Raw genomic sequence first — 22,625 nt, 5'->3', positions numbered from 1 at the left:
GCATGACCTGGTCAAGTGCTTGCTTAGGTCTCTGCTATCCATTCTGGAGGCTGGGCTGCTGGCTTTGACCTGGCCCAACCCTCGCTTTTGTAGCCATATGTGGAGTGACCCAGCAGATGGAATAGCTTTCTCTCTCTCTGAAACTCTCTCTCTCTCAAAAACAATTATTTTTTTTTAAATAAAGTACTATTGAGCCTGGTGACATGGCCTAGTGGCCATGGTCCTCGCCTTGAACACGCTGGGATCCTACATGGGCACCAGTTCTGATCCCAGCAGCTCCACTTCCCATTCCAGCTCCCTGCTTGTGGCCTGGGAAAGCAGTTGAGGACAGCCCAAAGCCTTGGGACCCTGTACCCATGTGGGAGACCTGGAGGAGGTTCCTGGCTCCTGGCTCCGGATCGGCATAACACTGGCCATTGTGCTCACTTGGGGAGTGAATCATAGGACGGAAGATCTTCCTCTTTGTTTCTCCTCCTCTCTGTATATCTGACTTTGTAATAAAAATAAATAAATCTTAAAAAAAATTTTAGTTGCCTAGTTTTTTTTTTTAAATTTAAAAATCACAGAAAAAAAGCATACTTTCAGTAAGTAAACAAGAACAAAGAGCAGATCCTCCCTATAGACTTCCCTTCGGAGGGCAGTGAGAGGGATGGACCCTGAGGTCAGTCCCTGCCAGACAGGCCCCTGACCACCTGCAGCACAGTGGAAACACAGCCCCCAGCTCAGTGAGCTCACCATGTAGAGCTTGGCCACCTTCCTGTTGCTTAGGTCAGCTATGCTGTCCTCATCGTCGTCTCCATCCTGGAGCTCCGGCTTTTCCCCTAACACCTAGGAAAAAGAAAACAATGGATCAAATAAAGACTTCTCACTGAATCATGGAAGATTAAGAATAACAGTAAGCCATCTCACACTTCAGACATCCATTATAAAATAACTGGAATTAAAACCAGCAAGTTGAGGGGTCAGAACCATGGCAGGTTCACTTCCGCCCAGGCTGCTGCTGTTGCTTGAGGCATTCTTGGCACATGTGGTGCAACTGGAGGGGTCAAGTGAAGTGTTTGGTAGAAAAAATAGAGTCTTTGAACTTATTTATAGTAAATCACAAGCACATATTAAAAAACACTTTAAGTTGCCAAATTAATTGGCACAAATACTACTAATGTTAGGGACAGGTATAAAATATAAACTAATTCCAAATAAAGTACATGTTGTAACAGTACAGTATACATTCACATTTAGAAAATGTAAAGGCAGCATTATATAGATCTGATATTTACCATACAACGACATACTGATTTATATTCAGCATTCCCTATAATACAGTGCCTGAAAATGTATCCTTCAGAAAAGCAGTGTACAATAAAAGTGCACACAAATCTAATTTTTCTAAGCGCATGGGTAAAACCATAGAGAACTTATCTCCTTTGGGAACAGGACATACAACCATCAACAAAATATTTCAATTATTGTACATGCTAAATGATTATAAGAGTTTTTTCTTTTCTGTTAAAGGTAGGAGCACACCAAAACTTAAAACACTAGTAAACAAACGCTTTTTTTTTTTAAATTTTTATCTTGGCAGAAATACATACAATTCATAAGAGCCATCAAAGATGTTTAACTGCCCTCAGCAATTCCATTCCAACCTGGACATCAATTTTGGATAAACAGTTTAGGTTAAGGGCATACCTAATGCTGGAAAAATCTCCCAATGGGCCAGCTAACTCTGGGGCTTGGGACATACCCTAACTTTTAATTTTCAGACAGCAATTCCCATGTTACCCAGTTAGCTTAATTAGCTTTTCAAGGGACAACAGTCCAGTTGGGAACTGAACCCAAAGGATTTACCAAAATCAGGCTTAACTCCTCGAGTACGAGGGTGCTGTATACTCCAAATACCTTTAGGGATGATTTAAGAAACACTTACCAAACATAAGTTTTTCCAGTCATTTTGCCCAAACACTAAAGATTTTACATCCTTCTTAGAAACAGTATAATATATATGAAGGTACTTTGAAAAATTAATGAAAAATGGAATTAAAAGACACTTATTTTGGTGCTGAATAAGTGAAACCCATGCATATTGTTTTTCATAATAAACATTTCCAGTAACTTTCTGAAGACCCTTCATATGCATAGATTTCATTTTTTTGCACAAAAACAAATTTACTTCTTAATCTTATTTTCCAAAAACGTTATAGTTTTCACACGTCTTGCTCTTTGCCATAAACTGTATAAATAGAGCTTTTCTTTTCCTCCACCTGTAGGATCATGCCTAGAGTTAAGATATTTTTATTCTAGACTGACTGTGTGACTAGCAGTTAGCTCATGGAGTTGGCATATGAAACATCATATGAGGGACAAGAAAACACAGGAGTCTTATTTGACTTCAAAATTTCCTTTGTTGTTTTAGCCAACAATTCATTCAAGTTTGTAGCTCTTTTTTTAGTCCCTTTCTGTAAATTTCCATTTAAAAGCACTGCCAACATGTAATGTGCCCTAAGATGAACTTGTTTTCTACAAATCATGTGTAATTCTCTATTGTGTCAGTGTATCTCTAGTTTCCTTAAAATAAGTGGACTTAAATTTCGTCTTTAATTCTTCCTCTCCTTCACTCTGAATCTCTTGCCCATTTAGTCATTAAATTCCATAGTTAGTGATAATGGTCAGCATTACTGATTGCTCTTTCCTTCTTTAAAAAAAAGTTTGTGAAGCAACAAAAGATTATTTAATTTGAAATGCAGAGTTGCAGGGACAGAAGGAGAAACAATTAGTGAGAGATATTGGATCTGCTGATTCACTCCCAAAATGGACACTGTGGTGAGGGCCGAGCCAGCTGGAGCCAGGAGTCAGGAGCCAGGAGCCAGGAGCCAGGAGCCAGGAGCCAGGAGCCAGGAGCTCCCTCCAGGTTTCCTACAAGGCTGGCAGGGGCCTCAGCACCTGGACCACCATGTGTTGCTTTCTCCACGTGCACTGGAGAAGCGGAGCACGCAGGACTCAAACTAGCTCCCCCATGTGACGCTGTTGCTGTAGGCTGCCACTACTGTCTTATACCGCAACCCAAGCCGCTGACCCCAGTGAAGGCCCTGTTTCCTCTTATCATGGGTTACAGCCACTCCTGTCAGTTGCACGCTGTCTTCAGTCTTATTTCACCTTGTGCTCCTAAAAGCTGTCCTACACACTGGAAGCTGGAAGGCTTCTCACTGCACATTACTGCTGTGAGAGATCCTGTCCTTTGCAACAGCATGCATGAACCTAGAAGACATTATGCCAAGTGAGATGAGCTAGACACAGAAAGCCCAGTATCACGTGATTTCGCTACACATGGATTATAAAACAGTCAAATTCATGAAAACAAAAGAATCTTTGTTACCAGTGCTGGGATGTGGAAGAAATGGGGGAAATGGTGGTCAAAGGGTATAAGCTTTCAGTTACAAGATTATTGAATGCTGGAGACTTAATTTACAGCATGGTGACAATAGTCAATAATGTGCTGCATACTTGAAATTTGCTAAGAGATTGTAAGTGTTCTATTACACAAACATGATAGCTGAAGGTAACAGACATGTTAATCAATTTGACTGGTAATCCCTTTACGATGTGTATGTAAATGAAGCATCACATTGCATACCTTATATACTTTTATTCATCAATTGTACCTCATAAAGCTAGAAAATAATTTAAAAATAAAAAAATTTAAAATGTATACTTTATACCTAAAGCAGTGGTTCTTAAGCCTAGTGTGTTCAAGTGGCATCTAATGACTTGATGAAATACAGATTTCCAACTACTATCACACCACCGAGTCCAGAGTGAGGCCCAGGAATCAGCATTCCAGGTGATTTGGAATTAACCTGTCTGCCATCAGGCTGAGGTTTTGACTCTGTAGGAGCCATCTCCCCTCACCCCAGCTCCTGGTTTTATTTCATGATGCATATAATTTCTCTCTATGTTAACCTGGTGTAGTAGAAGTAAAATTGAACAATTTTTCTTTGGTGAGTTCAGCTAGTTACAGAGTAAGTAATATATATCCACTCCTTGAAACATCACCCACGCTCAAGTAGATTAAGACAGGCTTTCACCGAGCTTATAATGGTTGCATCTAAGGGTTTCCAAACAGGTTCTTTCCAGAATATTTCTCCAGAATAATTGGCTCTATACTTCTGTAAACCAGGAGAAAGTGAGCAAGTCTCTGAATTGGTCAAAAGGACTGTTTTCACAGATGGTGTTAAAGGGACCCAACATTTCAGGGTCTGCTCCTTTCACTGCGGCTGTTGTCTATGTCTGCAGAAGAGTGAGCATGGCAAACGGTCTTTGTTCACAGAGATTTCAGAAAATTTTCCGTGGAGATAAAATTAATTTCCCTCCCTAGGGAGAAGCCAGCTTTAGATACACCAGCAAATTCACTTCAATATACTATTTTCTATGCATTTCTGGATTCTTCTTTGAACTAGTGATAATATCTTATTGTTTTTTTTCTTATTAGTGGACAAGTTACATAACTTTTTTTTGCTAAGGACTCTTGTATTTGCATGACATTCATGATTTAATTTCTCTAGAGTCTACACTTTAACATTCAGAACTCTTTTTGTCAAAATCATATGTATTGGAACCTGTTCACACATTTATTGCCCTTCCTGGGTACTGCACATATTTAGCAAACTGCCAAGTGCTACTGTATGCCATGCTGGGCACTTTCAAGTTTTATGAGTACTTGACAGATTACATATCTCTGTATCAGACATAATTCCAAGCACTTTAATATTTCTTAATTTCATCTTTACAACAACCCTGGGACTGTTGGCCATCAGATTTTAACTGTAGAAGAAAAGGGGCCACCGCAGCAGGGGGGGGGGCGAAGCCAAAACGAAAAAGACAAGAAGAGCAGGGGCAGACCCCAGCCAGGCCAAAAGGAAACAGGCGCACCCAAGCCACAGCGGCGGGACGGAGCGGCCCGGCGCGGGGAGCCGAGGAGGCGAAACAGACAAGGCGAAGAAGACAGCGAAGGGGAAAGGGGGGCGGGGGGGGGCGGGGGGGGGGCGCGGGGGCCGGGGGGCCGCGGGGGGCGCGGGCGGGGGGGCGGGGGGGGTGAACATTTCATGACTTCGCCTATAACATAAATACTAACATTCACACTCCATCTCCTCAAATTTACCTTCCCACTCTAACTTTCTATAAAAAGCCAAGATAGTTGGTCACTTTTCAGATATTGATGGTGCATGATAAGAAAGGGGAAATTGTGACTGGGACAAGGGACAACACAAAAACCCAGAGTACACTTGTTCTAAGGGAATTTGATAAGACAGTCTCACATGCTTTTCAGAAGAGAAGTCAGGACCCAATGTTACTATTACTTCCGCTTGATAGATTAGGAAAACAAAGCTCAAGTGTGTTAGGAGTTCCGTCTAAGACACATGTCTCCTAAATCCTGAAGGTGTAAACCCCAGGGCCTTGAACTCACTCTTCAGCCCCTTTTATATAGTAAAGAAGGTATTTCATTCTTCTTACCTTAATCATTTCATTTTAGTTCTTAAAATTTTTACTTTATTTGAGAAAGTAGACACATACATATAGGAAAGAGAGAGAGAGAGCGCGCTCCCATTGCTAGCGCATTCCTCAGGCACTCAGTCCACATTCCCACACAAGTGGCAGGGATCCAAATACTTGATCCAAACACCTGCTACCTTAGCAGGAATTTGGGGCTAGTGGTGAGGCCAGTAGTAGAACCCAGCAGTCCAATATGAGGCACTGGTGCCCAAAGGGTGTTGAAGCAGCTGCTCCAATATGCACTCTGCATCATCTCAACGTGAGTGGCTCCACTTCTGTTTTCACCATACACAAAGAAAAGCCTGAAGTTTCAAGAGCAAACATTCTAATTCCTCAGTAATGTTTGTGCTTTCCTTCACCAGAAAACAATCATATGAAGGTATATGGAACACAGAAGTAAACTTCAGGAGTCAAACAACCCCCTTTTGTTATGGTCTATTTACTTGGCTGCAAGGCATTTTGTGCCTTAGGTATGTAAGACAAATATTTGATAACAGGGAAGACCCACAGAGATTAAAAATCAAAACAAAATAGGTCCTTCAGGGGAAGGGCAGGGGCCACACTGACCCTGCTCCACCTAATTGCGACACGCTGCTGTTCTCTCAGGGATGTGCTTCTCAGCCTAGAAATAACTTGAACTCTTTAGCTACACCAAATAAAGGGAAATTTAGTATACTAAAGGTGTTCTGATGGGGGAGAAAGCATTTAATACCCAAGCATGGAAAAAGTACAAAAAATTTTTAAAATGAGCTAATTAACTATATGGCATAGAATTGAACTACTGAATTTTCTGCAATGATGAAATGCTCTAAGAATCTGCAGTGTGTAACACAGCACTAGCCTCTGAAAGATGGCTAATGTGCCTCAATGACTTCTAAATTTTATTTGATTTAAATGTCAGCTTAAACAGTCATACAAGCATTGAAGAGTCTACAGAGGATATAGGTAGTGCTGTGGCCTTGGGGAACTTCCCATGATGCAATGTTGTGAATCAACCTATTGGAGATGAGACTTGCAGTATCAAGCTCAAGTTAACTCCCAAGCTGCACTAATATGGAAGATGAGAAGTTACTATGAATGTAATGGGCCCAGCATGATGGCTTAAAGGCTAACTCCTCAGCTTACAAGAACTGTGATCCCATTTGGGTGCTGGTTCATGTCCTGTGTGACCCACTTCCCACCCAACTCACTGCTTATGGCCTGAGAAAGCAGTGGAGGGTGGTCTACAGCCTTGGGACTCTGCACCCATGTGGGACACCTGGAGGAAGCTCCTGGCTCCTGACTTCAGCTCGGCTCAGCTCTCTGGCTGGTGCGGTTATTTTGGGAGTGAATCAGCAGATGGCAGATTTTTGTTTCTGTCTTTGTGTAAATCTGATCTACCTTTCCAATAAAAACAAATCTTTATTTTAAAAGCAAAATGCTTGTATTGAATAAAAAAATTAAGTAAGAGATGGAAAGTTAATTCATAAGTGATTAAAAATACACATGCCAGAATGCCACCTTATTAAGCTGCAACTGTCTTCACTGTATCGGTATTAGGATTATCTGGGTAGAACTGTCAATGTCTGAATCCAATCTCTAGACTCTGACATGTCCGATTTATGGAAGTGCCAGCGCTGTATATTTTCAAGTTCTTTGTTAAGGTTTGGCAATATGATTCAAGTGCTCAGTGGCATCAACCATCAGGGCAGGTCTGGCAAGCATTCCTGAAATGCTCATCTTCCCCTGGGATGTCTTCTTTGAGTAATCCATCAAGTCTCAAGATCTGGAAGTTTCCCCATGTCAAAATCCCAGCTACAGACTTCAGGCCATCTGTGTTTTGTAGGGATAACTAAGCCTTTCTTTTCATAAGACCAAGACCTTTGGGCATTTCTGTCTGATCTGGAGTTGATTAGGCACTTGCAAGTTGGCCTTAGCATTTACACAGTTACAGTCCCTTGCGTGAGGCACTGTCTTATCTCACTGACACACCCCTTGCATTGGCAGGATCAGATAGCCCCAGCTGATGGAGTCATTACCAAGAGGCTCTGCGATCTTGGTTCCATATTTAAACTATCTATTATCACAGGGATTAACCAAGCTAACGTGTACAAAACCTTTGACTATTGCCGGCACACAGTGAGAGTTCAACAGAAGTTACACCCTGTATTTTTGTTCACTTTCACATATAATCAAATCTTGTGCAGATCAAAATACTACAGTCGCCTTTTTATGTGACCCTGTACAACACTGCCCTATCATGGAACTTCTCACCAAACATCCACTGGTGCATTTATACTTTAATATTTGTTCATGCCTTGATCTAATGCTTTTATAAAACAGTCTCTGTGTCCTGACAGAGTAGTTACACTAATGTCTTAGATTTAAAACTACAGAATCAAGACAGGACTATAAGTCCTTCTCTAGTCAGAACCTGGAGAGTGTCCCGTGCAGTCAGCCAGGGAGTGGCTGAGAAGGCTGAGAAGGGAGAAGGGGACACACACATTTCCTCCCTCCTTTGAGGTTTCTTTACAGATACAATGTGTATCCACCACTACTCTCCTCCTTTATAGCCCATAGTTTTCACAGTGACTTGTTGTAGATTCATTCCAGTAACATTGATATTTCATTCTCCTGTTATACAAGGTACAGAATTCTATATACCAGGATCATTGTACGGAACCTCGCTGTATGTAGATAATAATTTCTTTTCTTTTTAGTAGCAGATTAGTGTCTTTTTTCAGTATTATTAGATATTAGAGAATATCCTAGCCACAGAATTTCCCATTAGTTAGGCAGGAGACTACATTTACATAAATAAATTATCTTTTTTATTTTTTAAAGCTATTTTATTGTCACTTTTGTAAGTTTTTTTCCAAAATGATGTAACTGCAATATTACAATGTACTAGACACCATGGAAAATCTAGTACCAATTCTAATAGCAACAACACTAACTTGCACCATGACGATTAATACAACTTAGCTCCAACACTGTTGTCCTCGGTTCTGCAAAGACAGTGCTGAGCAGCACGATCCAGTCTCTGTGTTAAATGTGTCAGCACAGTTCCACGTGATACTAAACAACTATTCATTAGAAAATAAATACCAAGAAAACAGGCCTTATGAAGACTCAACATTTCAACATTTGGGATTGTACAACTCTAGGCGTAAGATGCAAGAGGAAACTGATATAAAATTAATGTCACTCTGAACACACAGTCAAAATCATTTAACTCACACAATGAATAGAAGGAAGCGGGACTCACTGAAGCAAAATTCTGATCCTCTGATATCTGAGTGGGCTAATTAACATAAGGGGAAAGAAGTAACTGACTTATAGTTACTGGAAAAAACATAACCGCCCTGTCATTTTTTATCAACTTTTTATGTTTTATTTACATTTTGCTTACTACTAGCGTTATTATTAAGAATGCTTGAATGAATAGTAGGAGTGTGCCATTCTAGTTTGATACTTCTATCAGTTTATCAATTCAGATACAGACTTTGTGAGCGAAGGTTGACCCATTTCCCTTAGGCTGCTCGTTTAGTTCGCTTGTCTTGGAATTACATTATCCTATTTAATGCTTCAATCATTACTCCTCCAGTTCAACAGCAAACTGAAAGGCAAGCTACCTCACTCAGAAAGGATTGCCAAGCTGTATGACTTTAGGCCAACTTTATAAAAAGTGGTGCCTTCTCAGGAAGCCAAGAAACTTCATAGTGAACTTTAGTGTGACACAGAAGAAGGGTACTTGACATATTATCACTGTACTGTAGCATATGATTAACTATTCGGTTACTGTAAGTCCTTCTTATCTGTGTTCAGGATAGTTCAACTTCCCTCTCTTGATGAAATTGGTAAGGAACAAAGTGAATGTCTGAATTAAATCCAAATGGCAGATTCATTAAGTCAAATGACAATAAATGAATTGTGTTTCACAAACAGGAAACCAACAGTAAAAGCTAGATATAAATAACTTTAGCAACTGTAAAGCTGTAGACAGCATCCTAACCTCACAATGTGTACTACTTGTCCTGTGGTTCTTTGGGTTTCAAGTGTGTAGTAGGTGTTGTTACTGCAAAGCAAGAAAGAGGAGACGACTTAATTACAATGCAACAAAAAGGCAAAAGGGAAATTTTTCTTATTTGCTGATACATCTGATCCTCATCTTTTCTCTGTTTACAGTGTGGCACCAGGACTAATCTAGAAAGGATGGAAGATATTTAGGATGTCTTTACTTAAATTTGTTCAATGACAAATTATGACTTACTCTTTCTATTTGGCTTTTGTAATAATGTTATTTCAATCAGATGACATATACTCCTGTACTTCTTACAGGTCAGGCATGAACCATATCACATCGATAGAGAATTCAGAATATTTAGGACATTGTTCAATTTCCCAAGAAGTCATGAGACAATCTTAGGAAAGCAGAACATGGCTAAACAAGGAAGCAGACGCTATTGGGAAAACACACAGAGAGAATGACTTCTGTGAAAACACCCTTTCCTTTTTTGTTTTTTCCTTAGCATTAAAGCATTTACTTTGTTGACTAAGTTAATATCTCAGGCAACTCAAATTTCCAGGCTTCCAAAGTACAACAGGGTACTTGTGAGAAGTGGTGGCCTCTGGAGTTCCTGAGAAGCAGCTAGGAGATCATGGGAAACAGCAAGCACGTGATCAACGCCAGAGGTTGGCAGCGTTGTGTTCTAAGACCAGACGTGCTGCATCTGTGTGGCAGCTGGACTCTCTAGGGGGAGGTGCCTGACATGAGAAATGCAAATGAGAACCACACTGAGATGTCACCTCATCCTGTCAAAATAGCTTTTCAAAAAAAAAGCAATACTGCCATTCCTATCAACAGGAATGTATGTACAGCAGCTGTGTAAATGGTGTAGGGATTTTCTTTTTTATAGATTTATTAATTTTTATTTGCAAGATAGATTCACAGAGAGAGGGAGAGATAGAGATGTCTTTCACCCACGGGTTCACTCCCCAAACGGCTGCAATAGTCAGAGCTTAGCTGATCCAACGCCAGGAGCCAGAAGCTTCTTTCAGGTCTCCCACAGTAGTTCAGGATTCCAATGTTTTGGACCATCTTCCACTCCTTTCTCAGGCCAAAAGGAGAGAGTTGGATCGCAAGTGGAGCAGTCAGGGTATGAACTGGCATCCGTAAGATACGCTGGTGCCACAGGGTGGAGGATTAGCCTGCTCATCCCTGACATCGGCCCCTGGACATTTCTTAAACATCCAGAAATGGAATTGCTCTGTGACTCAACAAGCAGCTCCCAGGTATATTTCCAACAGACACGAACTCATTGCATCAAATGGACACTTGCTCCGCTATGTTTATAGCAGCACTGTTCACAACAGTAAGATACAGAATCAATCATAGTGATCATCATCAGATGGATAGAGAAAATGTAGTAGATAGACACGAGGAAATATTCAGTTTAAAAAAAAACGACTGAACTCATAGACGCCATAACCAGTTCAAGTCCCCAGCCTTAATTCAGCAACCTTTTCTTTAAGATTTATTATTTATTTTGATTGGAAAGTCAGATTAACAAAAAGGAGGAGAAACAGAGAGAAAGATCTTCTATCTGATGATTCACTCCCCAAGTGGTCACAACAGCCAGAGCTGAACCAAGCCGTTCTAACCCCAGGAGCCTCTTCTAGGTCTCCCAAGCAGGTGCAGGGTCCCAAGGCTTTGGGCCGTCCTCAACTGCTTTCCCAGGCCACAAGCAGGGAGCTGGATGGGAAGTGGGGCCTCTTGGACTAACAAGTGCGATGTGGGAACCCAGTCATTCAAGGTAAGGACTTTAGCCACTAGACTATCATGCTGGGTCCTAATTCAGCGACATTTAACGCTGACCCTGTTGTCTGAAGGTTAACATTTGACGATCTGTGTCCATAATATGAACCTTCTGGGGACACCTGGATTTTTATTAAAGCTAACAAAAGCATTTTGGTTTGGCAAATAAAATTGTGGTCATTATAGATATAAGTTTTAGTAAAATTATGTAAATCAACATGCAGCTGAAACACTTCAAACGAAGACAAAGTTTAAAACATTTTGAATTTTTAAAGATATTTTCAGTCTTAACTGCTTGAATCTGTTAGATAGAAATGTTTCAAAATTTTAGCATCAGATATAAAATAGTCACAGCATCATTTACCTGATTCAAAGGTCCTTGATTTCAAACTATTACCAACTTTCACATACAAACTTTCGAACATTCAAAGCATTGAATAATTTTAAAAGGTTCTCACTGAAAATGAACCACTTAAAAGATCACACTGAAAAGATATTTTGAAAGGATTTTAGGTTTTAGAATTGGCAAAAGCAACAGTTTACATTAAAGTCTGGGAAAAATAAATATCATTTCATTAATTTCAGCAACACTGTGCGTGTGTGCGTGTGTGTGTGTCTACATGTTCTGGAAAATTCTGGATAACTTCTGAAACCTACCATGTGCCTTCTAGGAAAAATATTTTTAAATGAACAAAACTAAAATATAATAGAAATCAATTATACTAAATATGCAGCTATCCACACACACACACATGCACACACACGCACACACAGATACACATCCCTGTTATAAAGTAACATGTAAGCTCCTTCAGCCCATTACCTAATGTTATGAAGCTGGACTTGGACAGTGTTACCATCTTCTGATCCTCATCTACTGCTGAAGGTAAGGGCAGTGTTTCCATAGACAGTCATACCAACAACACTCACGACCTTTTCTCCCTAGTCCTATGACTGGGATTCCCTGGTTGTGTCTTCAGACCTTAGCTTAGCTTAGTCTCATTACTAGAAAATACACTGAAACCTTCATTCTCTGTATTACACACACACACTCTCACTGTGGTACCCTTACCTCTAAAAGCTCTGTTGGTTCACTGCCTTCTTCCACCACAATCAGTTGAGATCTGCCTTTCCTTTCATTGTCCCGAATGCCGATGGCGACCTGGCTTGCCTTCAGACGCTCATATTTGTTGCATGAGGAACCACACCACTGGTAAATCTCCTAAAGGAAAGAGAGATTTGAGTACAATGTTTGTAAGGCATACAGATACAGATGTAAAATAATACTGAACTACTAAACTTTTTTACTTCGTCGATTTAGCTTAGCAAAGAAACAAGATCTTAGCAAAGAAACCCAGGCCTGGTAGGGATGTGGGAGTAGGCATCATTACATATTGTTGGGATACAAAGATAAAGATATAACCCCCAAAAAATGTCTATCAGTAGGGGGTGGAAATGCCATTGTCTGGATACCACAGAGCACTCTTTAGCAGCTGAGATTAAGGGAAATGGATAAAATCTGATAGGGAAAATATTGAAGATGCTTCGTCAAAAATATAACAAAGTCACAGATCATAGTGCTTACACTTAAGTAGAAACAAAAACATACGCTCTGTGCCTGTTTTTGAAGAAAAAGGGATATTTAAAGATACACAGTTGGGACACATTTGGGGTATGTATATCCAGAAATAAAGCTTTCAGTATTCACTGCATCAAATTCTTTGATTTTTTTGCCCATTTTAAGGTAATATAAATTTGTTAGAAACCTATTAGGATGTAGATTTGAGGACAGAAATATGAATAAGAGAAAACTAACGAGGAAAGATTGACATGTTGACCATTTTGCTATCAGTAAGCTATTTGCAGACCTGGTTTCCAAAGCACATATGCAGGGGATTATGGGAAGATAGCACGCTCCTCTTTAACAATGAAATGTCTGTCTGAGGAATGTAAACCTTTATACAAAACAGAAAGGACAAGGTTGGGACAGGTGTTGTGGCACAGTGAGTTAAGTTCCCACTTGGGACACTTGCAACCTATGTCCCAGTGTTGATTTGTCTTGGCTCCTCTGCAGCTCCACCCAGCTTTCTGCTAATACACACCCTGGAAGACAGCAAAGGATGGCCCAAGTGCTTGGGTTCCCACCATCACCCCCAAAGGAGAAATAAAACGAAGTCCAGGCTCTCCTGATTTTGTCTTAGCCCAGGCCTTGAAGCTGCAGGCATTCGGGGAGTGAACCAGCAAATAGAAAATTCTTGCTCTCACCCCCGCCCTCCCTCCTTTCTTCTCCCCTTGCCACAATTTCAAGAAAATGAAATACGTATTTTTAAAAGGACTAAGCCTTTCAATTCCTTTCACCTGAGAATCTGGTCTATGGCTTCATAATACTCCAGAGTGCTATCAGTGAACCTGTGTGCTTTCTCTGGCCCCTTTCAGACTTCTGGGCACAGGGACACAAGGCTCACACACGGAGGCCATTTGAGCAGTGGCAAAGACTGAAAACAAATGTTCCTGGTGACCGGCCAACTCTTGGTCACTAAACATTAAAATGCCAGTGCAGCAGTCCCGAGGGACTGTCAGCTGCCTTCTCTTAGATGAAGAGGTCCCCAGGAGGCTGTGGTACTCAGGCCAGGTTAGAAACCTCGCTGGTTTCCCTGGACACATCACAAGGCAGGGAACCCATGCTACCTAGTGATCCCCTTGAGCCCAGCAGGCTACAAGGATCTCAACAATGATTTCTGTCCTTACCCTTTTCCACAATACTTGCAAATCATTCGTGTCTCAAGTCCAAAAAAGCAAATTTCTAATAAATACATTTTATGCTACAGTGAAACACAGAAAATAGACTTTAAGTATTTTTTTTCTATAGAAAACAAAGTTCTCACATTTGTTAACAATTTTCACAACTGTCTTGCTTTGTATTTACATAATTATCTAACATCTGTATGTCTCTGTTACTTTAGCTGTATAAGTGACCATTCATCCAGTTCAGAGATTTCATACAATCACACTATATTACCATCTGAAAGCCATCACAGACTCTTGGTAAAATACGCTTAAGAGACTTTTGTAGATGAATAACAATTACATTTATAAAATCATCATTAATATGAAATTTTCCATTTATGAAGTTCAAAATATTTTTACAATATTATATTAGATAAGGAGTCCTTATGTGTATATCAAAACACAGGCACATTCACTTAATTATTTATTTGAAAGGCAGAGAAAGAGAGAGAGAATGGGAGAGTGAGAGAGAAAGAGAGAGTGATATGGTGGTTGTGTCTTCCAAGCTGTGCACAGACCTGCAAACACCCCCAGAGTCACAGGGAAATTTAGATACAGGAACTATCTTCTCAGTATTTAGAGACCAGGTCCCTTAAAATAGTAGAAATACATCTAGGAATTACCCATAAAATAGTCAAATTCTGTTAAAGTGAGATTTTCCCTTTATTACAAAGATAGCCAAATCACAAAGGAAAAGTTATTTGATATGCAAATGATTCCTGCTACATTCACTGTCTTCTCGCCTTATTTTACACTGCCTCCTATAGACAAATCACATTTTTTTAAGCTACTAAACTTAAATTAATGGTTACTTCAGACAAAAATGTAATAATTAACTATAAATTACTAAGTCAGAGTTGTGTTAATTAAGCCACCATCTTCATTCAATATAAATTTTTATGCAACTATAGTTCATTTCAATGAGGCATCAACACATTAAAACTTACTTCTAAAGTTTAAATAGAATTTAGCAATTCATTAACTTCGAACAATTTACTTTGGATCATTTGTGGATGATGCATTTAAAATACCTCATTTTAACAGAGCGGTACTGTGCTCAACTAAGTGTGTAGAGTGCTATTAATAACCTGTACTGGGCAACACTCACTCTATTCAGACGGAGTTCGTTAGGGCTTCTTAACCTCTCCGTGTACAGAGAAAGTTTGTATTCAATTGGCACCAAGCTTGAATAAACTCTCTGTAATTCCACTAAACCTGCTTTGTTTTTGTTTTGTTTTGTTTTGTTTTTAGGAGGGAATAGGCTTAAAAGGGGAAATTCCACAGAGAACTAAGATTAAAAAGTTTGAACTGGTGTGGCAAGTTAATCTGTCTTATAATAATAAAAGTTTTATTCTAGTGTCTTAATATTTATGTTATGGAACTTAGTTTAAAAACCTTTTGTAAATTTTAAGCAGATGTGCTAGCCACGGAAAATAAAAAAGAAAACTTGGTTTTAGTGTTATTTTTTTACCCTCTAAGACTCAAAGGCTTTTAACAACTCAGCCCTGAATGTGATGTTTCTTTGCAAAGGACCATAAATACTCCCTGTAAATACAGAAGCATCCATTCCATTTGGAACAAAGTCCACTTAATTTTTATCAGAATGTTAGTGTGTGTACTGTCTAAGCACGCCCTCTCATAGTATCTTGTGGAACTATAATTAACTCTTATTACACAAACTATTAAGGAAGGGCCCAGCTCAATGGCCTAGCGGCTAAAGTCCTGGCCTTGAACGCACCAGAATCCCATATTGGCGCCAGTTCTAGTCTCAGCGACCCCGTTTCCCATCCAGCTCCCTGCTTGTGACCTGGGAAAGCAGTTGAGGACAGACCAAAGCCTTGGGACCCTGCACCTGTGTGGGAGACTTGGAGGAAGTTCTGGGCTCCTGGCTTTGAATCGGCTTAGCTCCGGCTGTTGTGCTCACTGGGAGGGTGAATCATGGGACGGAAAATCTTCCTGTCTCTCCTCCTCTCTGAATATCTATCTGACTTTGCAATAAAAATAAAATAAATCTTAAAAAAAAAAACTATTAAGGAAGACCAAAATCAGTCTAACTGATCTGAAAAAGGACAAAAAAACAACCCATTAATGGTAATTGGTCTGACTTACCAGTAACAAAAATAAAAGCAAATGGGTGATGTTTATAGAAACAACCACACTTGAGGAGGGAAATCTATTGGTTTCAAAAACCAGACATTTCTAAAAAAATCTTTTAAATCATGTGGTCAAAGTTAATAAGTAAAACATCAAAGAGCACCCAAACAGCAGTGAAGAACAGGAAATGAGAGGAAAAACTCAATGTTCAGTGATGCTCTTGAATGGAAGCAACATTTCAGAATCCAGTGGAAAGGGGCTCCCAAAGCAGCATGTGATGTTGACTCATAACACGAGGAAGGAATAAAACACTGCCTTGCTACTCTTTTGTCCTTTTCTGAGTTACTTATTCTAAGACTTTGTAAAAGGAGAATGGAGGCCCAGAACTCTCCTTCTACAGGCTTTTTCTTTTCTTTCTTCTTCTTCTTTTTTTTTTTTTTATTGTGTTTACTTTGACCTTAGGTCTAGTTAACCAAATATAGAAGTTCATTCAAATATACCTTTAGGGAGCTGTGTTGTGGCATAGCAGATAAGGCTACTGCAAAGTTTCCATATGGGTGCTGGTCTCACTTCAATCCTGCTCCCTGCTAACGGCCTGAGAAAGGCAGAGGAAAATGGTTCAAGTGTTTGGACCCCTTCATTCACATGGGAAATCTAATGAAGTTCCTGGCCCATAGCCACCTGGGGAGTAAACCAATGAATGGAAGATCTCTTTCTCTCTCCCTCTCTCTCTGAAACCCTGTCTTTCAAATCAATAAATCAATCTTTAATAAATAAATAAAGACAATGTTAATTTAGTCTGAAGATTCTCTAAGCCTAGCTTAAGGTGATATTATTGGTGAGTTACTCCAGGAATTATTATTTTTATTTTCAGACTTTAAAAATTGACTTGTTCAGGTTCTGAATGATCATATTAATTGGGGTTATTTCCTCAAAGTCAACCCAAGTCAACATCCTGCAATGAGACCTGTATATTTTCTAAAAAGTAATAATACATTTTCTTTAACTACATTATCCAAAATAGCCTCTCAACAAGTTATTGATACAAAAGTTATTAGTTAAAAGTATTGTGATTTTCTACTATCGAAAATTTGGTGCATATTTTGCAATCACATGCACATGGAGGCCTGAATGGAATTCCTGGCCCCTGGTTTGTTCTGGCCCAGCCCTGCTCCTTACAGCCATTTAATAATGAGCCAGCAGTTAGAAGATCTCTTTCCCTGTCTCTCCATCTTTTTCTGTCATTCTGCCTTTCAAACAAAATAAATCTTGAAAAAGGCCATTTGTCACATGTTATTGACTTATTTGTGTTTCATGTATATAATCCTGAACTATCTAGCACCTTTAGCCATTTCCTATACTGTACAAAGTACAAAGTAAACTCATTGTACATTGTAATACACAGAGGCAGGGTTTAAAAACTACGATTTCAATAAAAAGAAACTACATCAAGTTGCAACCTAAATTTTTAGATTTAGAATCTTTTAGAAGTCATCATCACTTTTAAAACTTCTTCTAAATGATTCTCACAGGAATTCATGACTGAAAATTAAAAATAAGTCCTCAGGCCTTAAGGACTGTCTTTCTTAGGACCTCACCCATTTTCCAATTTACAGTGTCTGCGGCTGTACTGCAAGTGCTTCTCCCAGCCTTTGTCTAACTCTTCATTCCTACAATTGACCATATTTAGAAGTCAACACCCACTCTAATATTCACCCTTGCGTATTCACCTAGCACATACCAAGTATTTAGTAAGAGAAGTTTAAGGTTAGCTCTATCTTTTCTATTATCTTTTCTTATTTTCTCAGGCTTTGCTCTTATGTATCTGTGGGGGTATGTGTTACTTTGTAGTAAGGAGAAATTTATGCAGACCAAAAAGATTTTATTGTCCTTAGTTAAAACTAAGCATTGTGAGTCCTATAGAGACAACAATGTGAAAGTTAACACAGTATTAGTTTAAAAGAAACTTCATTTTGTGAGAGTGAATTCTTTGAGGAATGCAGAGTGAGAATGCTATTAAGGAAGTTGGCTTTGCACATCAAGAAGCAGAATCTTGGTTTCAGGTGCTAGAGTATATTGTAGGAACCACAGAGCCAGCAAGAGCATGAAGTGGTGCAGGACTACTTATTCCAGAAAGACAGAGAAGCAGGAAACCTGACCAGAAGCAGTGAAGCTTTGACAAGAGAGCACACTTCCTCTTCCTGACTCCCCACTTCCCCCTCCCCGTTGATTTGTTAGCCAGTCTTCCTTGAGCCTGAGCATTAGAGCAGAAAACACTGTGGTCAACTGCCTGAGCAGCTGGGCCAAGGGACACCAATGTGATGTCAACAGAACATCCTGTCACTTCAGCACGACACGGAAAAATCAAAGCCGAGTTGCTGAGAAGGAGGCAGTAGTGGCTGGCGAAACCAGGAAAGGTATTAAAACTGACTTGTAGGCAAGATGGTAGAATGAGGGTATGGACGGTCTATGGGTAGCCTCGAGTAATTGTCTTGGGGATAGATGCCAGAGCTCAAGGCTTGAGAATACATGCTATGGGGTCCGTCCTAGTGAGGGTTATAGGTAAGTGAAGATTGAAAACCAGACCGACCAGTACTCTCAATTTCATTTCTCCCATGCTGTAATGGTAAGGTTTGGAGCAGTGCAAAACAAATGGTAGGATAAGTCTGAGCTACTTTGATGGCTAACAAAAATCACCATAATAAGGAAAATTTGTTTTGAACTATCCTGTGGCATTAGAAGATTGGGAACACAGTTATAGATGACAAAAGAAAATGTCCTCTCTGGATGAATGGTCACATGAGGCTGTATGCTCTATGCTGGGCTGAGATACATTTGCTAAGACATTTGGTAAGTGACTGCAGGCTTGGGGCTTTATATAGGAACAAAGCCAAGTGAGTGAGGCGGACACACAAAAGGAGGAGCAATGAAGGCAGTGTCTGCAGGTATGCCTCTGGTGGGGCTTGGAAGTTAAGATAAAGGTAAGATAAAGCTAAGGAATCCATATGGGTCAGAAGCTGAAGAGGAAGAGACCAGGTAACAAATTGTGAAGAAGTCAGTATCTGAGCTGAATTAAAAGATGAAATAAAATTGAGCACTGGCAAGGGAAAGAGGTCATGGAAGAGGAGAGCGGTGTAGGCAAAGGAAGTAACTGTGGAAAGAAAAGCCACAGATCCTCACATGAATGCATCATGCGTGATGTTGGCAGATAATATCGACAGTGATGAAGTGGTCAGGAAGGACACAAGAGATATGAATATGGCGGAGCAGAGTTAGGGAGCAATCAACCAGATGTGGATGTCAGGATGACTCGGGTTTAGAGTTTGTGAGTCTGAGTGAATGGTGATCCCAGGAACAGGGTATGGACATTAAGAGGAGAAATCATTTTTAAATGAGAGGTTGAGGCTGCTGAACTCTGTTTTCCAGGCTGGATGAGCTTGAGGCCCTTAGAACACACATAAACTTAGATTATCATGGGGGGATCTGATGCTGAAAAGCAGTTCAGGTGGGTGGTGTGAGCTAGACTGTAACACAGATTTACCACTAGGTAGCCACTGAAACTATAGGTAAAGGTGAGTTGACTCAGGAAGAATGCACAAAATGAAACAGCAATTGAAAGTTAAATGCTTTGAAATTTTAATATTAATATTTCCATGAAGCATCTCACAATATACTAAGGATGTTCTTAACAACAGGAGAGAAGAAAAGTGCATTCAATACAAAGGCAACCAAAAGATTGATAATTATTGGAATCACAATACTAAAAGTGATTTGTAACAATCAATAAGAAAAAAAACAAGATTATTACAAAGAATTGAGAATGTGGGCAAACTATGCAAACAAGAATGAGAAGGAGGTGAGAGGAGGGGAGGAAGACAGGAGAGGCACAGGAGGAGCAAGGCTGAAGACAGGAATAACAACCAGTGCTGAATGGATAAGCATCCACCATAACGTCTAGCAGAGGTCACTGAAGCCCAGAGGAAGCAGGAAGAGTTCCCATGCAGTACTGGAGTGAAAGCCTCACAGGGATAAAGCCTGCCTGGCAAATGAGGAAGTGAAGATAGATTTTTTTAAAGCAGCATGACAACAAGAGGTGGGGCAGGTTATAAATAGGGGAAAGCGCATACCTGACCAGTTCACTGGGAAGCAGAACACAGAACATCCAAGTTACTAGCTCACCACAGGAATTCTGCTCCTGCAAAACCTAATTTTCCCAATTCAGTCTAGAGACTGACTCTGACACTCTTTGAGAGCTAAAACCTGCTCTAGGACCTTGAGAATAAACGCTTCCCTCTGTCGCTCACATTCTGCAGTTACTCAGATACTGCTTGGCTGTGATATGCTTGGATGTGATGGTAACAGATGCATTAATTTCAAAAATATCTCATGTCTTTGTCTTTAAAAGTAGTAGGAAAATAATAATTAACACATCCAGCAACATTATAACATATAGGTCAAAAGCAGTTTTCCAAGGATTTGGTCAGTTGCAAATTGTTAAGATCTAGCTGTGTTTCATATCATTTAATAAAATCCATTAAGTATAAGATACATGCATAAAGTTCTTTTAATACTTTTCTTAACTTGCAAATGGACTAAATTGGTAACTTTATAATTTTGCGTCTAAGGTTGAGGAGGTTTCACAGCCAAGCGTAGCCAGTATCTGTTACAGTCTAGAACCCTATAAAAGGGCAAATATTATCAAGGCATATGGACTATCATGTTAACAATAGTGACTATTTACAAAAAAAAATGCTGACAACTTTTAAACATGATCAAGATATGAAGTTTAGCTTAACTGGATTTAATTTAGATGAGAACTTCCTATGTTTAATCTACAGTTTTCCTCCTACCTGAAGGAGTCGTACTGTCTTCCTTTTGAGCCCTCTGATACAGAAGGTAGTTTTTAAATAATCAGCTCAAAGACTGTCATCAAATACTATGGTACAGAAAATTTTAGTCCTTCTTTATTTACTGTGACACACCTCCAGATAAAATCCTCAGGGTAACTGTATGATCTTATCACCATTTAGAAAGCGTTGGCAAGTTGACAACTGGTTAAAGGTTAGTATTACCATGGGTCACTGAGTATTCCTTTCAGTGTTTGTTGGGTTATGCCCTGGAGTGTAACTTCCAAATTGTAAAAAAACACAACTACTTCTGCAAGAGAATTATTTTATCTGTCTCTTACATCAGTAGCATGGCAGAGAACTTAAGAGTTATTAAAGATAACTATGTATTATAAAGAAAATTTACTGTTAAATAGATGAGTGTCTTTAAACTTTGAGTGAGCCTGGATTTGTGGGTTGTACTTTTATCAACTGATACCACCTAAAGGAAGAGAATGTATGTCACCAGAATGAGAGCTTAATCTACCACAACTCCATCTAGTGAACCAAGTAAACTCAATTAAAACATGACCCACAAAATAATAAATGATTCAATGAATAATATCATTTTCAGAAGAACCTCAGACAGAGGAAGCATCATCAATTATGAACTTGGTAAGATAATAAAACTGTTCAAACACATTTTGTTAATTACCTAACACACTCAATCAGCCTAATATAATGAAAAGAAGGTGGGTCATAGCCTAGCCATTAAAAATGGTATGGATCCCAAGTGGATCCATGTGAGTTGAATTCCCAGGTCTGGATCCTGGCTCCAACTTCCTGCCGACAAAGACCTAGGAGACAGCAGAGAGGCTCAAGTCACTAATACCCATCACCCACGCGGGAGACCTGGATTGAGTTCCAAGCTCTTGTGTCTGTCCCTGCGCCTAGCCCTTGCCGTTGCAGAGTTAGGAGAGTGAACCTTTAGATGGGAATTCACATGTTTGCACCTTCTAAAACAAAAGCAAAAATATAAAAACAGTAAAAATGATCCTTGAGAACCAAGTGTGTGAGCTAGGACTGGAAGACTTAAGTCCAGCCCCAGAAAACAGTTGAATGAGTACAAATGTGCCCGATGTGCTCATATTCCTTAAGGTTTTTGTCTTCCTTCTGATACTGGGATGATAACTGCCTTTTCCTCCATGTGACCATATGTCAGATCAGACTGAATCATAGTCAGACTAGGCTAGAAATGGAACCAGAAATGAGAGTCCAGATGTGAAAAAAATAAAGGAAGAAGTTAACATTCACAGAAGATAATAATCTGTCCATAATTTATAATAATAAAATTGGTTATTATATTTTTTCATATCAATTCAATGATGCACATAGCTTTTTAAAAAATTATTGCTTGCAAATAATGAAGATATTGAAGTATGCTATCACTGGAAGTGTGAATGAATGAATAAATTGAATTATCACTGAAAATCGTTAGTCTTGTTTAGGGATCTTAGAGAACAGCTTGATATTTACAGTAATTTGGGAGGGCTGAAGTGCCCCTTTTCTATGAA

The 22,625-nt window shown here is 39.6% G+C and overlaps 1 protein-coding gene across 2 annotated transcripts in view; it reads right to left on the bottom strand.

The window, feature by feature from the left end:
• The window catches only part of SCIN (scinderin), a 55,311-nt gene that overhangs the window by 19,821 nt on the left and 12,865 nt on the right, over positions 1–22,625 (bottom strand). For both annotated transcript variants that reach the window (XM_040964865.1, XM_040964866.1), the window contains exons 4-5: positions 12,417–12,566; positions 736–828 (exon numbers count right to left, since the gene is read on the bottom strand). In XM_040964865.1, coding sequence (XP_040820799.1) covers positions 736–828; positions 12,417–12,566 — 243 coding nt within the window. The remainder of the gene's footprint in view (positions 1–735; positions 829–12,416; positions 12,567–22,625) is intronic.

This window comes from Ochotona curzoniae, unplaced genomic scaffold, assembly GCF_017591425.1.
Source record: "Ochotona curzoniae isolate NIBS_2020 unplaced genomic scaffold, NIBS_Ocur_1.0 scaffold_3835, whole genome shotgun sequence".
In the NCBI taxonomy this organism is placed as follows: domain Eukaryota; kingdom Metazoa; phylum Chordata; class Mammalia; order Lagomorpha; family Ochotonidae; genus Ochotona; species Ochotona curzoniae.
Note: the sequence above shows the minus strand (reverse complement) of the source record. Positions and strands in the feature narration are given on the sequence as shown.